Here is a 13,414-nt window from a genome sequence, read left to right as displayed (position 1 = left end):
TCCAAACACCAAGATCCTCAAGGCCCCTGTCAGTAATCACTGAGACGTCATGACAGAGTGCTACATATGGATCGGGTACCAGGCCTTCTGCCACCGCCTGGAATCCATCATTGCCACTAAGGGCTGCTACGTTAATGATTAAAAGAACTCAGACACAAATCTATTTATTGTTTTAATTTTGTTGAACTTCTACTGTTAGTCTATAAATTATATTGTGTTTAAGTTTATAACTCAAAGTGTTCAATGGACCACCCGTTTTATTTATATAATTGTTACATGACAATCTAAAATGATAAAAAGTATTAAGAAATTAAGAACAACGTATTTTTTTTAGATTATTATTTTTACGTCATAGGATTTTATAGGCCATTACTAAGGGTGTCTCCGGGTAATTCTTGTACCTGAAATATCAAAATAAAAGAACCTGGATATTATTTGCAAAAACACGCATCTTGTGGGTAATTATTCGTTGGCAATTAAAGTTTTAAATACGTATTTGGATCCTAATTTATTGGCGAGTACCCGCTTTTATCTGAGCGTTTGTCAAATATCCATCAATGAGGGGTAGTTTTGAATTTCCTCTTTTTGTATGAGGGATTATGTATTTACAACTGAATGCTATTAGTACAAGGTTAAGCAACAAGAAAATCGCTTGTCAAATAGACCAGTTTCTTCTGCAAAATTATTAAGTTTATTATTTATTAAGTAACTCTCTTTCTATTTATATTGACGTCATTGGGAACCTTGTTTAGGCAAATATAATACATAAACAGTGAAAAAAGTGTACTTTAGGTTTCCTCCATTCCTTATAACTAACTTGTCTATATTTTGATAGTAGCTAAATAAGGATTATTTGGACTGATATTATCTCTTGTAAATGATTTATTTCAGTTTTATGTGAGGTTTTAAAGTTATACATTGATGAACCAGAGCGTTTAATTCATTGATTAACCGTAGGTCACAAATTTGGTATATAATTTCTGAATTGGTAGATGTTTCTTTATTAAATCCCATTCCATTTTTTATGAATTACAAATATTTTTTCGGGTATATTAAATATTACATGTAAGGGATTGTCTAAATTGTGTAGGGTCATTGGCTGCCGTCTCCAGCAACTTAAAACATATATTAAAAGTTAGAACTTGTACAATGATCAATGTCCTTATTGTAAAATATTATAGGAAAATAGAAAAAACAATTATGTAATAAAAAAACAACTGAAAATCGTTTCTGATTGACCTTGTTATAATATTATCAGTACAACTTACAAGTGATGATTAATAAACAAAGTAGTTCCTCGTTTTTCGTGACGTCATGATTGAAAACTCAGTAATCAATGTTTTCGATTACACCGTCTATAATAGTTAATTGTCTGCTTCTCATAAGCTCACATACCACCACCACAATCTCTGGAACCAATTTAAAAATCGTTTAGGCATTTTCATAAAAATGACGTCATATATTGATAACGTCATAATAACGCTATTTTTGATTAGTATTGTCTTTTAAAAAGGAATTTAAATGTAACTTCAGTTAAAAAACAATCGTAGATATTAAAATTCCCGTTTCCATGCAAGTCCGAGTTCAGATATCTGTTTCTGCACAGTTAAAAGAATATATACCCGAAAGCCATCCTTAGTCTTTATATCCATAAATATGGATTTATAGGGATCAAAGAATTTGGGATCAGTGATCAAGTTCAAAATATTTTTTCAAATTTTCATACAGTACCACATATTTAATAAAATTCATTTTCTAGACACGGCGTTATCTCAGGAATATAAAAATGTACACTCAATTTTTTATTAATAACCAAATTTGCTTTTTCTAAACTATAATTTTTTTTGTATTAAATGAATATAATGCCACGGATGATTGATTTGGAGTATTTCCCCCGAATATTTTTAATAAAAATTTGCAAGATATTAGATAGACTGAGTCGTTTGGTACAATAGGATACACTCAAGGTGAATAGAAATACAATGCTAGAGCATCATGTAATCAGACTTGCTAGAATTATCTATATGATGCATTGTATCGAGTGCTAGGCAAGGCAGCCAGATTTTGACGTCATATAGAATAACAGCAGTACTCTAACAGTAACAGTCAAGGAGGGTGATATATAGCCTATTTTAGTAACAGTTATTTTCTATGACGTCACTATTAAAAAGCGCGGTGGTAGTCAAACATCAGTGGGATAAGCGTTATGGAATAACTTTATATGTCTATTAATCTTGGGATACACTAACAAGGGGCGAAACATGGAAATAAACAAATTGATTAATCCTCATAACTTAAACTAAATACATCAATGATTTTTTTTCTTCAAAATTTGGATATTTTGAAAACTTTTTGCGGAATTCGATCAGTGATAAGTTGGAGAATGATTTGTAACGAACAAACAAATATAAATGACAAAAAAATACTTGGAAATCAACTTTAATAGAAAAGTTTTAATAAACAAAATAACACTTATCTTTAGTAAACTTAAAAAACTTGTAATGGACTATTCCATTTGGATATGTTTCTTTGATTTGTAGAACAATGTTTCATGTCAAAGCCTCTCCACTTATTACTTGACAAAACATGATCCATCTTTTCAGTAACACTATTTCTAATGAATACAGAGAGCATTTTCGTATCAAAGATGTTTTTCTTTGTTACGGAAAATATGACCAAATTTAGAGTCTTCTCCGTTACTTAATTAATATAGTCTTCAACCTCCGTTTGCTGAGTAGCGGCAACAGTGAATAAATATTGATTGTTTTTTTAAAATTTATAAATGGTTTTTTTCAAATGTCTTCATGATATTCTATGTAATATTTCTGATTGTGTATAGACACAGTCCATCTCTATTACATATTTTAAGGGATTCAGCATTAGAGATTCCCTAGTATTGAAAGGATAAGTCTAATCGTCCCAAACGTTTTAAATCGTCGTTATAATATTTCTCTCTCCTTGAAATGGGATGTGAACTTATTGAAACATCATATATTGTCCACTTTTTTATAACAAAGAAGATCTGTTTCTTATATCATAGGACAATACAACGATATGGCATTCACACAAAAATTAAAATCCAAAGTTTCATTTATTTTAAGAGTGAAATAGTTCATAAAAGTATGTAATATATTAACAAACTCAATCAAAGTACATTCACGGAAGTAAGTATATTAAGTCATAAAAAAGAAAAAGGGAATGTTACGACGACTAATGTAGAGCTTAAATCCCAAGTACCAACAAAACATGAAATACTTTATGGCTTCTTACCATGAAAACAATATGTATTCTATTGCAAAATACCAGACAATAAAGAAGACATCCCTATGTAGAAGTCAATATCGCAAGAAAAGTGGCATTAAATGCTATATGGGATTTCAATTTCAAGTAAGTCCTTTGCTGAACAATGTTGAAGGAATGCTTGGATTCTTATCGGTTTGTGTTAACGATAATAAAATAACTATTTCTATTATTTTCAAAAAATGAACTGTTTTTTTAATCGGTGCAGCCGTCTTATCTTTTTTAATATGTATGATAATTTTTATTCCTATCATTTTTGTATGCATGGATCCGTGATGCAAAAGTTGTGGCCATATAAGTTTTTTAGTAGTTGCTACCTGATTTTTTATTTTATTTTCACAAGCTATGCTCATTATTATTTTATTCTTAAAGAGAGAACAATAAGTATAATGGAATCATTAGTGCGTGAAAGACTAAATATAAGTCCTTGTTGGACTCAGAGTAAAATTTAGGATCGACAACGGAGTAATCACAGACTATATCCTTGACAGATACGGTGATGAAATGATGTATATTTTTTTCATCTCATAGCAGCTTGTAGCTAATTATTTGAAACGTCATTATAGGCTAACTGCTCTCCTCCGAAACGTTCTTCAAATTATGATGATTCCTTTGTTGATTTTCGTTTTTTTTTTTTTCAGCATACCTGCAGATCAAATTATTTTCCTCACTTACATGGATCGTAGATACTCATACTTTTAATAATTAATTAAATAAGGTATAAAGAGAGAGAAAAAAGAGAAAGATATTGCACATGAATAAAGAGTAATCATTTTGTAAAATGTCAATATGTGTATTTGATCTTTATAAGATATGAATTAAGAGATGGAAAAGAGGACATTTATATCATTTGAAATTGTTACGAAGTATTATTCTACTAGCAGAGGTACACAGTAGTGTAGTGTCTTCCCTTATTTAGGATCCAGGACCGCCGTTTGGTCTAGTCTAGTCCCCTCCAATCTAGTCCAGGCCACTTGGTATCCTTAAAAAAGGAAAAATTGATCCTCATAACGTCATTGAAGGTGTTTTATAATGAAATAAATTAAAATATAATTTGCTAAAACTGGACTGAACTGAATAAATGAGGACGGACACAACATTAGTACCAGGTATGGCACCGAGTATTTAGGCGTTGATGAACATGAAAAACTAAAAAAAAAAAAAACTGCTGTATTAATATAGAAAATAACTCCTGAACCAATCATCATTGTCATTTTCCCTTTTTCATGAGCATACTCACACGTAGTTACTCAGTACATAGATGTTCTCTCCTCAATAACAAAAGGATAAAAATAAGAGCTTCAGAAAATGAAACATCGTTTATGTTGCTAACAACAACAAACATTGAAGACTAAAAAATGCTTTGCATTTACAAGGCTAAATATATATACCTCCCCATTACTTTTCTTGTTTAACCCTCAGTTAGGTTACTGGGATATTATACACCCTGATATTTATAAAATGGCTTTTTATACCATTGAATCAACATTTTATCGCCAATGCTTTTAAGAAAAATTAAACCTGATTATATTTTATTCTTTATTTATCTTGATAATGTCCCATTTCAGATTTATTTGGACATATATTTAGCAATTTTTCATCAATTTTGAAGGAATCTAATGAGCAGCTTTGATTAAAAATTGTTCCTTCAAAAAAACTTATTATTTTAAGGATAAAACTCATTTTTCAATTGATCTTATAAGAAAAGTTCATATAGTTCAACGAAATCTTCTCTGATCTGCCTGGCCAGTAGGATTTGCTCCAAGGACTACCTCAAATGTCCTTCTTTTAGAATCCCTCACTTACTACGGGTCTGCAACGAGTCATCCTGTGTCCATGGAACATGAAATAATCTTCATTTTATTATTTGCTTTCAAGACTTAATTTATTTTGTTATATTATCTGAGTCTCAAATATTGATTAATATATTTTTAGTCATTGACAAATGTGGTAATGGTGGAATAGTTTTTGTTTAGTATTTTTTAGATTTATATAAATTGTAATATATATGAAATAGTTTAAATAAAAATGAAGATATAACACATTATTCAATAAGTCCCGAGCCAAAATATGTAAAACTCAATATTTTAGCAAAATTCAACAAGACTCATCAACATAATCTCCTTCAAGCATGATACAGTTGTTCCAAGGATCCTCTAACTTCTCCATAGCTATTTTAAAGAACAATGGATATTTTGCCAGAAAATAGGACTCAGTTTCGATGATAACTGCTTCATCGGAGTGAAATCTCTTTCTGCGAAGCTTTCTTTTAAGGTCGGCAAACAACTAGTAATTACTAGGGACCAAATTGGGACTATATGGTGGGTGGGGAAGCAATTCAAAGCGTCATTTATGCAATTTTTGCCAATGTCCTCATTGACTTGTGGTACGGTGCATTGCCTTGATGGAAATGCACTTTTTCCTCGCAATATGAGGCTTTTTGGCTAGGATGTCTCTCTTCAAACGATTCAACAATGCTATATAATATTCACTGTTGATGGTTTTACCTTTCGGAAGATAATTGATTAATAATATTGAGCGCAAATTGCAAAAAACCGATGCCATGACCTTACCAGCCAACAGCTGTATTTTTGGTCGCTTCAATCAACTCTCACTGGTTTTTTTTTCTTCATTTGATATCTTTAGGATATCAGCTATCTTGTGTACCTTCATTTTACAATCGGACAAAAACTATTTTGTGCACTTTTTGTATTTTTTCAGGAACAACTACAGAATTTTGGCGACGAGAGCGTTCAACATCATCGGTATCTGTACAGCTACTTGTAAACTCAGTAAACCAACGATCCACAGTCGCTTTCGATAGAAAAGAGTTCGGATACCACTAATCAAACCATACTTTTACCTTTAAAGTATTTTTTCCCCATCAAGAAAGCAGTGATATACCATCAACACAGGAAATTGGTTGAATCCATTTTTTACAAACACAAGAAATAGGGTCACTTCAAGCACTTTAACTTTTAACAAATAGTCAGATTTTCATTAAAGTTTGACATGTTAAGTTTGAAGACTGTTACTACTGTTACAAAAATCTAGATTTAGCAATAGCCATCCCTGTGCGTTATTATACAATTTGTTCTCACATACATGCCTCATGTGTCAACTTGTATAAATAAATCCAGATTAAAGCAACTCATTGGTCCCAGCAAAAATGTAGCTCTTCTGCAAAGTCTATAAAACTTTTTTTTTTCAGAAACCTGCATATAATAATAAGTCAATTTCTTTTTGATTTTTAAACATATTTATATAAAGATTGCTTTAATATATTTTTGAATTAATTTCATCACCAATATGATTTTTAAATCTAATGTATTGTATGAATTTAGTCTATCGTAATATGCAATTTGATTTTCGTATTTGGCGAATGTCCGTATCAAAACTCACTCATGATCCCTGATAACCACAATCAGTCTGGATGCAAAATTTAAAAAGACAGCTCAGAAGTCCCGAGCAAATTACAGTCATTAGACTTATAATATATAAATATACTAGTATGAGGCTGTCCATTCGCCGGACGAATGGACAGGGATGTATTTGGACACAAAATGGCGGTAAATAATGTTATTCATAACTTATGTTTGTCTATTTGAATCGAATGTTAAAGTACCTAATTTATTCCAGAAAAATAACTAAAAAACCCAAGAACGCAAATTTTTTTTTGGGAAGCCTTCTGGGTTTTATAAAAAAAAAAAAGGTGATGTTCGTCAGAATTACTTCTAAACCGGTTTTGTGGTCGGCAATACTCCCACAGTTACGCATGCGTTGAAGACAACCCAAATAATAAGTAAAAGTAAACAATCAACAGATAGCTACGTAACAATCATCTCAGTATGTAGCTAAGCCAAATTTATGATTAATATTTTCATGATTTTTTTGTTTATTATAATAACTTTTGTAAATTAAACACTGTTCAACTCCATGTCAATAAACTAACCTACTCCTAACTTGCCTTAAGTAAAGATCCCTTAATACATGCACCAACTACATGACAACTTTAAAACTACTTTACATCAAAATATATTAGTATCCTACGCAATATCCAATACTTTAATAGAATGCTCATAAATGTTCATTTGTATTGCAGCAATTTCAGACGAATTAACTGGCCCATGCAATTTACCTTCATGTTACTACCTAAAAAATTATTGAACAAATTTAATTTTCACAAAGACAATTAACTGGCTAATACAATCTTCCCTTCACTTATTAATTTTGATAGTAGATAGAGGTAGAAGAAAACAAAAACTGTTGCTAGGCAGGAAAAACGGAGGAGGAAGATATTTATGTTTCTTTTTGTATATATAAGATTCAATGGTCAAGTACTTATTACGTTTAGGTTATTTACTTTACCATTAAATTAAAGCCAATTAGTATGACCGCGAGATAATTTTTCAAATCTCAATTTGGTTAACACCCAAAGACTATAGGAAACATTGCTCTCTATTAAAAATCTATCTCTCTATTGCTTAGTTTTATTATATATTATTAAATGTTTCTAGGACAATTGACCATTTTTTGCCGAATGGAGATTTCGTCGAAGGGATATTTGGGGCAATTGGGCAAAAAATTATATCAAATTTATATATATATAGGATTGCATATTTTAATTCCATATAAAATGATGGAATGATAATTAGTTATCCTTGATATACTATACAATATACATGTAATATTATTGGTAAATTAACGTGTGTTCTTTGGGAGGAAAATACTTTAATATTAATTATATTCATACAAGATCATTTCATAAACACAACACAGGAGTAGGTGGTTCGAATGTGGTTCGAATTTCCAGTTAACATCATACATAACATACACATTGAACAAAAAATAACCAAGTACTTGTGTAGGAGTAGATGTAAAACAACTCGTGTGCCGTGGAAGGGGTCTTTGATGCTTAGAAACGCGACAGTGGATTTTAAACCGCTTTGAGGCCCCGTACTTCAACTGTACAAGCTGAAGGTGGGGGTATATTTTCGGATATTAAAAGGGTTGTTTAATGCTTAGAGAATCAGCAACAATGGAATTTGACTTACCTCGGGGCCCAGCTGTTCACCTGCACTACCTGTAGTTCTGGCTGTGTTATAGCATATTATAAAAGGGTCATAAATGCTTATAAACTCGGCGGGTGGTGAAGTTTAAACTGATTGGGGTCCCAGCACTTCCCCAAGGGATATTAAATGGGATATTTTAGGGCATATGTCCCAAATGGTCCTTCCGCGAAACGTCCGTTTGGCAAAATGTCCATTCGTCATATTGTCCTTCGGCGAAATGTCATTCGACAAAAAAAATCCACTAAAAGTCCGCTAACGTTATTAAAAATATGTTATTACATTGTTATAGATTTGTATTTCATTGTTCAAGATTAAGATACACAATTACAAGGGAAGGAATAATATATTTTTAGCTAATATCCGATTTTTTGAGTGCCTCATCTCTCAAAAAAGAATAATAATTGTACAAATTAAGACTTATGATTGGGATTTTCAGTTCCTTTTTCCTTTATTATATTCACACATCAATGTTGATCGTTGGGAAAAAATTAGGCACTTAATGTATTTATTAACTCACTTTTTATTTATAAATAAATTTGATTGAGTAGTTTAATCAAGATTTATGATAAATTTCTCCATTTTATGTAGTATAAATATCAACTTTGAGCCCCCAAAATGACGTCTCCTTCAATTATGATTCCTTTCATTACGTCAGTCAAAAGGCTCTATAGAAGTACACATATTCCAAGTTTCTAATCTCTGGGTGTAAGAGGTTTTATCCAGAAAATTAATAATCACATATCCTGGGTTTCTTCTTTCTTGCAGCTAAGAAATACATTTTGGAAGCATATGAGTAACTAAAGTGCTTCCAAAATTTATTTTTGTTGCATTTTCTTCCCTTCAAACATGGTCATTTTATATCACCAAACCTATTGATTTTGATATGAATAATTGTAATCAAAATGAATAAATCCATATATTTATTGTGAATATGGAGTGTATCTTTATTTATCACGTTTACTTATCCTAAGTGATACATACATTAATGGTTATTGTAGAACTTTTTCTTTTTACATGACAAATTTTTTATATAAAAGCAATACATTGAATAACTCCCTAAAAACTTTTTGTTTATTTTCCTCCTACTTTCGCATATGCTTAGAAATTTTATTTTACACACATCTGATTAATACAAGAACTATAATATTAAACGATTACTACGTTATAACATGGGAGTGTTTTAAGAGGCTCTTTTCAAAAAATTTAAATGTTTCGAGTCGTGGTTTTTTCTGTGACTTAAATGGGATAGTTGGGTGGATATCCTTGTGGTCTCCTTGGTGGCTGCTGTGACTGAGGTCGAGCTTGGTTTGGCTGTTGACGTGATGGGGGGTAATAGATTTGTGGGCGCGCTTGTGGCTGGTAAGGATTGTTTTGTGGAGGTGCTTGAGAGGAGGGTGCATAGTAAGGATTGTTTTGTGGAGGCTGTTGGTCGTAGTAGTTTTTGTTTTGATCTCCAGGATAGTAGTCTTGCCTTTGTGGGGGCTCATTTGTTGCATAAGCATCTGGAACTTCTGAAGGGGATAACAGCTCGCAAAGAACTGCGGCACCTCGTCGACCACCTTGAGTAAAGTTTATAAATGTAATTATTTCAGTCACAATGATTAAATCATAAATCCTTACCTCCCGGGAGCTTGGCAATATCTCCATCAATATAAAATCCATAGTGTCTGGTGTTGTCTGCATATGATGCTTCGGCACTTAGAGCTCTCCTTGCTTCCCAAACAAAGAGTCTTGAAGAGATAGGGTAATTCATAACTCTTGCATTATCAACCCAAACTAATCCAGATCTGGGACTAAGGATAAGACCCAACCATACCCGACGGGATGACCTATCCCATTGCTGTAGAAATAGAATGATGTGAAGGAGAATTGAAATGGAAAAAAATAAATAATAGTTACTTCAAATACAGTGAAGTTGGACTGTTCCAAGTACTTTTTGACGATCTTAATGGTTTCTGGACTATCCAAAACTGGAAGCCGAGCACCCAGCTCTTCACACTTTGCAGTTGCATTATCAAATTCTACATAGGAGTCATCAAAGATACGATAATGTTTCCCGTTCTCTTCTGCTGTAAATCCATCTGGTACACATCTCTCAGTTGCATTCCCATGAAACCCTTCTTTACATTCGCATGAAAACTTATGCTCACTCACAACACACTCTGAATGTTGAACTGGACAATAGTTCCTAACAAAAAGGGCATGAAATGTAATCAAGGGGTATATATTTGTTTGTAGGGGATAAAAAAACATACCGTTCGCATGGATCCTCGCATAACATTCGATCTCTTTTAACTCTGGAATCCAGGCATGCCTTATCATCATCACATTGAGTATTATTTTCACAGTCAATGACCCCCTTTTTCACTAGGACTAATTCTATTTGATCCTCAAGCCCTCCACCTGAAAAAGAAGAAAAAAAATGATGAGTCACTTGGAATTTTTTTTATTCCTTTCCTTTTGACCAAATAAAGGCTAATTTTTCTATAAGTAGAATAATTACGAAATAAAACAGGCAATTGAATTAAATCAACCATGTTTTTTTTGGATTCACTCTAATTTTTTTCATGATGTTATATATGTTTGCTAAATATATTTGTGAAATAAAGGCCATAATGAAAAAACAAAACAAAAAAGGTGTCTTTAGTTGACTATTTAAAAAAATTACCTTCATTGGATGAAATGATATCCTCCAATTCCTGGATCCTCGATTCATAGTTATTTAAACACCCTCTAAGTTTTTTATCAATTCCTTTAATATCACAAGTCCCAGTGTCGCCTACACTTTCTTGATCTTCTTCTTGATTCTCAGATTCTTCTTGATCTTCTTCTTGATCCCCAGATTCTGCATCTCCTTGATTTACTGATTCCTCTTCTTCTGGATCCCCAGATTCTTCTTCTTCTTCTTGATCCCCAGATTCTGCATCTCCTTGATTTACTGATTCCTCTTCTTCTGGATCCCCTGATTCTTCTTCTTCTTGATCTCCTGATTCATCTACTTCTTGATCCTCAGTTACTTCTTCTTCTTCACTCTCTGCCTCACCGCTAGCTGCTTCTTCTCCTTCGCTCTCTGCCTCCCCACTAGCTGCTTCTTCTCCTTCGCTCTCTGCCTCTCCACTAGCTGCTTCTTCTTTCTTGCTACATTTAGGAGTTGCAGAGTCATCTCCAGAACCTTTTGTATAGTTATCATATTTTTATATAAAAGCAAATATTTTAGAGAAGAAAACCTTACCACTCTCTACGCAATCTTCTTCCGCGCCATCACCAGTTGAACCTTCACCACTACTACTCCCTCCTTCATCTACAGCTCCAGATGCTTCTTCTAATCCGCTTGTTTCTTCTTCAGCCTTTTTTTCACCGCTTGCTTCATCCGTTTCTCCTCCTTCGTCACCTCCAGAAGATTCTCCACTACCCCCGCTTCCATCCGCTAGTATATCTACATAAATATCCAGTTAAAAACAGAATATATATTCAAAATTGTTCACTTACTATCCCCGGATCCAGAGCCCTCACCAGAACCATCTCCTGAGCCCGTACCAGACCCATCTCCCGACACTAATACTTCTTCTTGTCCTAAATAACACGAGTAAAAAATAGCATCTCTATATAACTAATAAGTAACTCCAAAATGACTCACCATAAACAGATACACACAGAAGAAATATTCCAATGGTCAAATAGAACAAAAGTTTCATTTTGAATCAGCACTTCTAACTTAGTTTAAAATGCACTTGAGAGAGTTATAAGACAGGGATGGAATACTGTATGAATCCACTCACCATTCATGTATAACTGACACCAGAGTCTTTGATGAAGCATGAATGATTCCCTCAGTCCCCGTTTTTTTATTTTCTTTATTTATTTTTCATGCAATGATGAAATTAACTTAGAGCCATTGTTAACTCATTCGGGAGAGAGCCTAGAATTGAATTAGGCGTTGTTAGTGAGGGAAGAAAACTGGGGGGGGGGATATTTTTATTTTCTGTTCCCAACATAATTGAAAAAAAATAGGTCATTTTCTCAAGAGGAGTGTGGAGACATATTAATTTAAAAGCTATTAGTATAGAGTTCAAAATTGACCTGTTTGACAATTTAAATTGTCATAATGTCAGCTTTTTAAGGCAACAACATGAATAATTATGATAATAGTCGAATAAAATAATGAATAAGGCTCAAAATATTTAAAACATTTGAAAAATAAAAATAAACTATCAATTAATTAGCTGATTTATTACATATCAACGCACTATGTTGTAGGGTTGTATATTTGCGACATTGATGTGTAACATATCAAGCTACGATAGATTGTAGCTAGACTAATCTAAATCTAGACTAATTTTTGGAGGGATTAGTCCCATAGTTGAGAAGTTAATTCAACTTAACATCATAGCATGTGGTCCATTAAAATCGGAAAATTTTGAATTTTGTACTTTAACAAAATATATTGTATTAATTTACAATAGAATTTCAACAAAATTAGTACTAAAAATAGATGTGTGTGTCCAAGCTCTTTTAATCACTAATGTAGCCACCCTTAGGGGCAATGATGGCTTCCAGACGGTGGCAGAAGGCCTGGTACACGCTGCGGATGTATTCCTCTGTCATGGCGTCATAGTACTGGCTGACAATGGCTTTGAGGGTCTCGGTGTTTGGACGACGGACCCTGTAGGCCTACCTTTCGACATATACCCGAAAAAGCTTCTCCTCACTCACAAGGGTCTTTCCACCCACTTTTTTGATAGCTCTCTGGATAGTCTGGCGTGAAACCCCGAGATCTCTTGCATGAGCCCGCATGGAGTTGAGGGGATTGACCTGTGCTGTTTTCCTTAACTCCTACGTCAAGTTGTCCTACTTGACGGCCCCTTCTTCCTCTAATATCTTCAGACTGGCTCACGACAATGAAGGTAGTCTTGGAGACGCCCAACTGCTTGGAGTGCGTGAATAGAAATTCGGCCATCACATTGAAATCTCAATACCATCTACTTACCAAAACCAAAGTTGACATCTTTAAGCATAGTTTATTTTACATATAAATAAGTCTT

The 13,414-nt window shown here is 33.1% G+C and overlaps 1 protein-coding gene across 1 annotated transcript; it reads right to left on the bottom strand.

Annotated features, from left to right (window-relative positions):
• Positions 1-9,291: 9,291 nt before the first annotated feature.
• On the bottom strand, positions 9,292-12,317 carry LOC121132326 (uncharacterized). The gene is made up of 8 exons (XM_040727716.2): positions 12,010-12,317; positions 11,862-11,945; positions 11,605-11,808; positions 11,041-11,544; positions 10,628-10,775; positions 10,272-10,560; positions 9,993-10,212; positions 9,292-9,931 (listed from the first exon to the last, which is right to left on the bottom strand). Exons 1-8 carry the CDS (start codon positions 12,065-12,067, stop codon positions 9,609-9,611), a joined length of 1,830 nt encoding a protein of 609 aa, XP_040583650.1. The 5' UTR covers positions 12,068-12,317; the 3' UTR covers positions 9,292-9,608.
• Between the last annotated feature and the right edge of the window lie 1,097 nt (positions 12,318-13,414).

Source organism: Lepeophtheirus salmonis, chromosome 1 (genome assembly GCF_016086655.4).
Source record: "Lepeophtheirus salmonis chromosome 1, UVic_Lsal_1.4, whole genome shotgun sequence".
NCBI classification, from domain to species: Eukaryota; Metazoa; Arthropoda; class Copepoda; order Siphonostomatoida; family Caligidae; genus Lepeophtheirus; species Lepeophtheirus salmonis.
This window is presented reverse-complemented; position numbering and strand designations above follow the sequence as displayed.

Coding starts and splice junctions, on each gene's coding strand:
- LOC121132326 (XM_040727716.2), bottom strand. CDS start 12,067: ATGAAACTTTTGTTCTATTTGACCATTGGAATATTTCTTCTGTGTGTA. Junction 11,545..11,604: donor AGAAGATTGCGTAGAGAGTG/GTAAGGTTTTCT, acceptor ACTATACAAAAG/GTTCTGGAGATGACTCTGCA. Junction 10,561..10,627: donor TGCGAGGATCCATGCGAACG/GTATGTTTTTTT, acceptor CCTTTTTGTTAG/GAACTATTGTCCAGTTCAAC.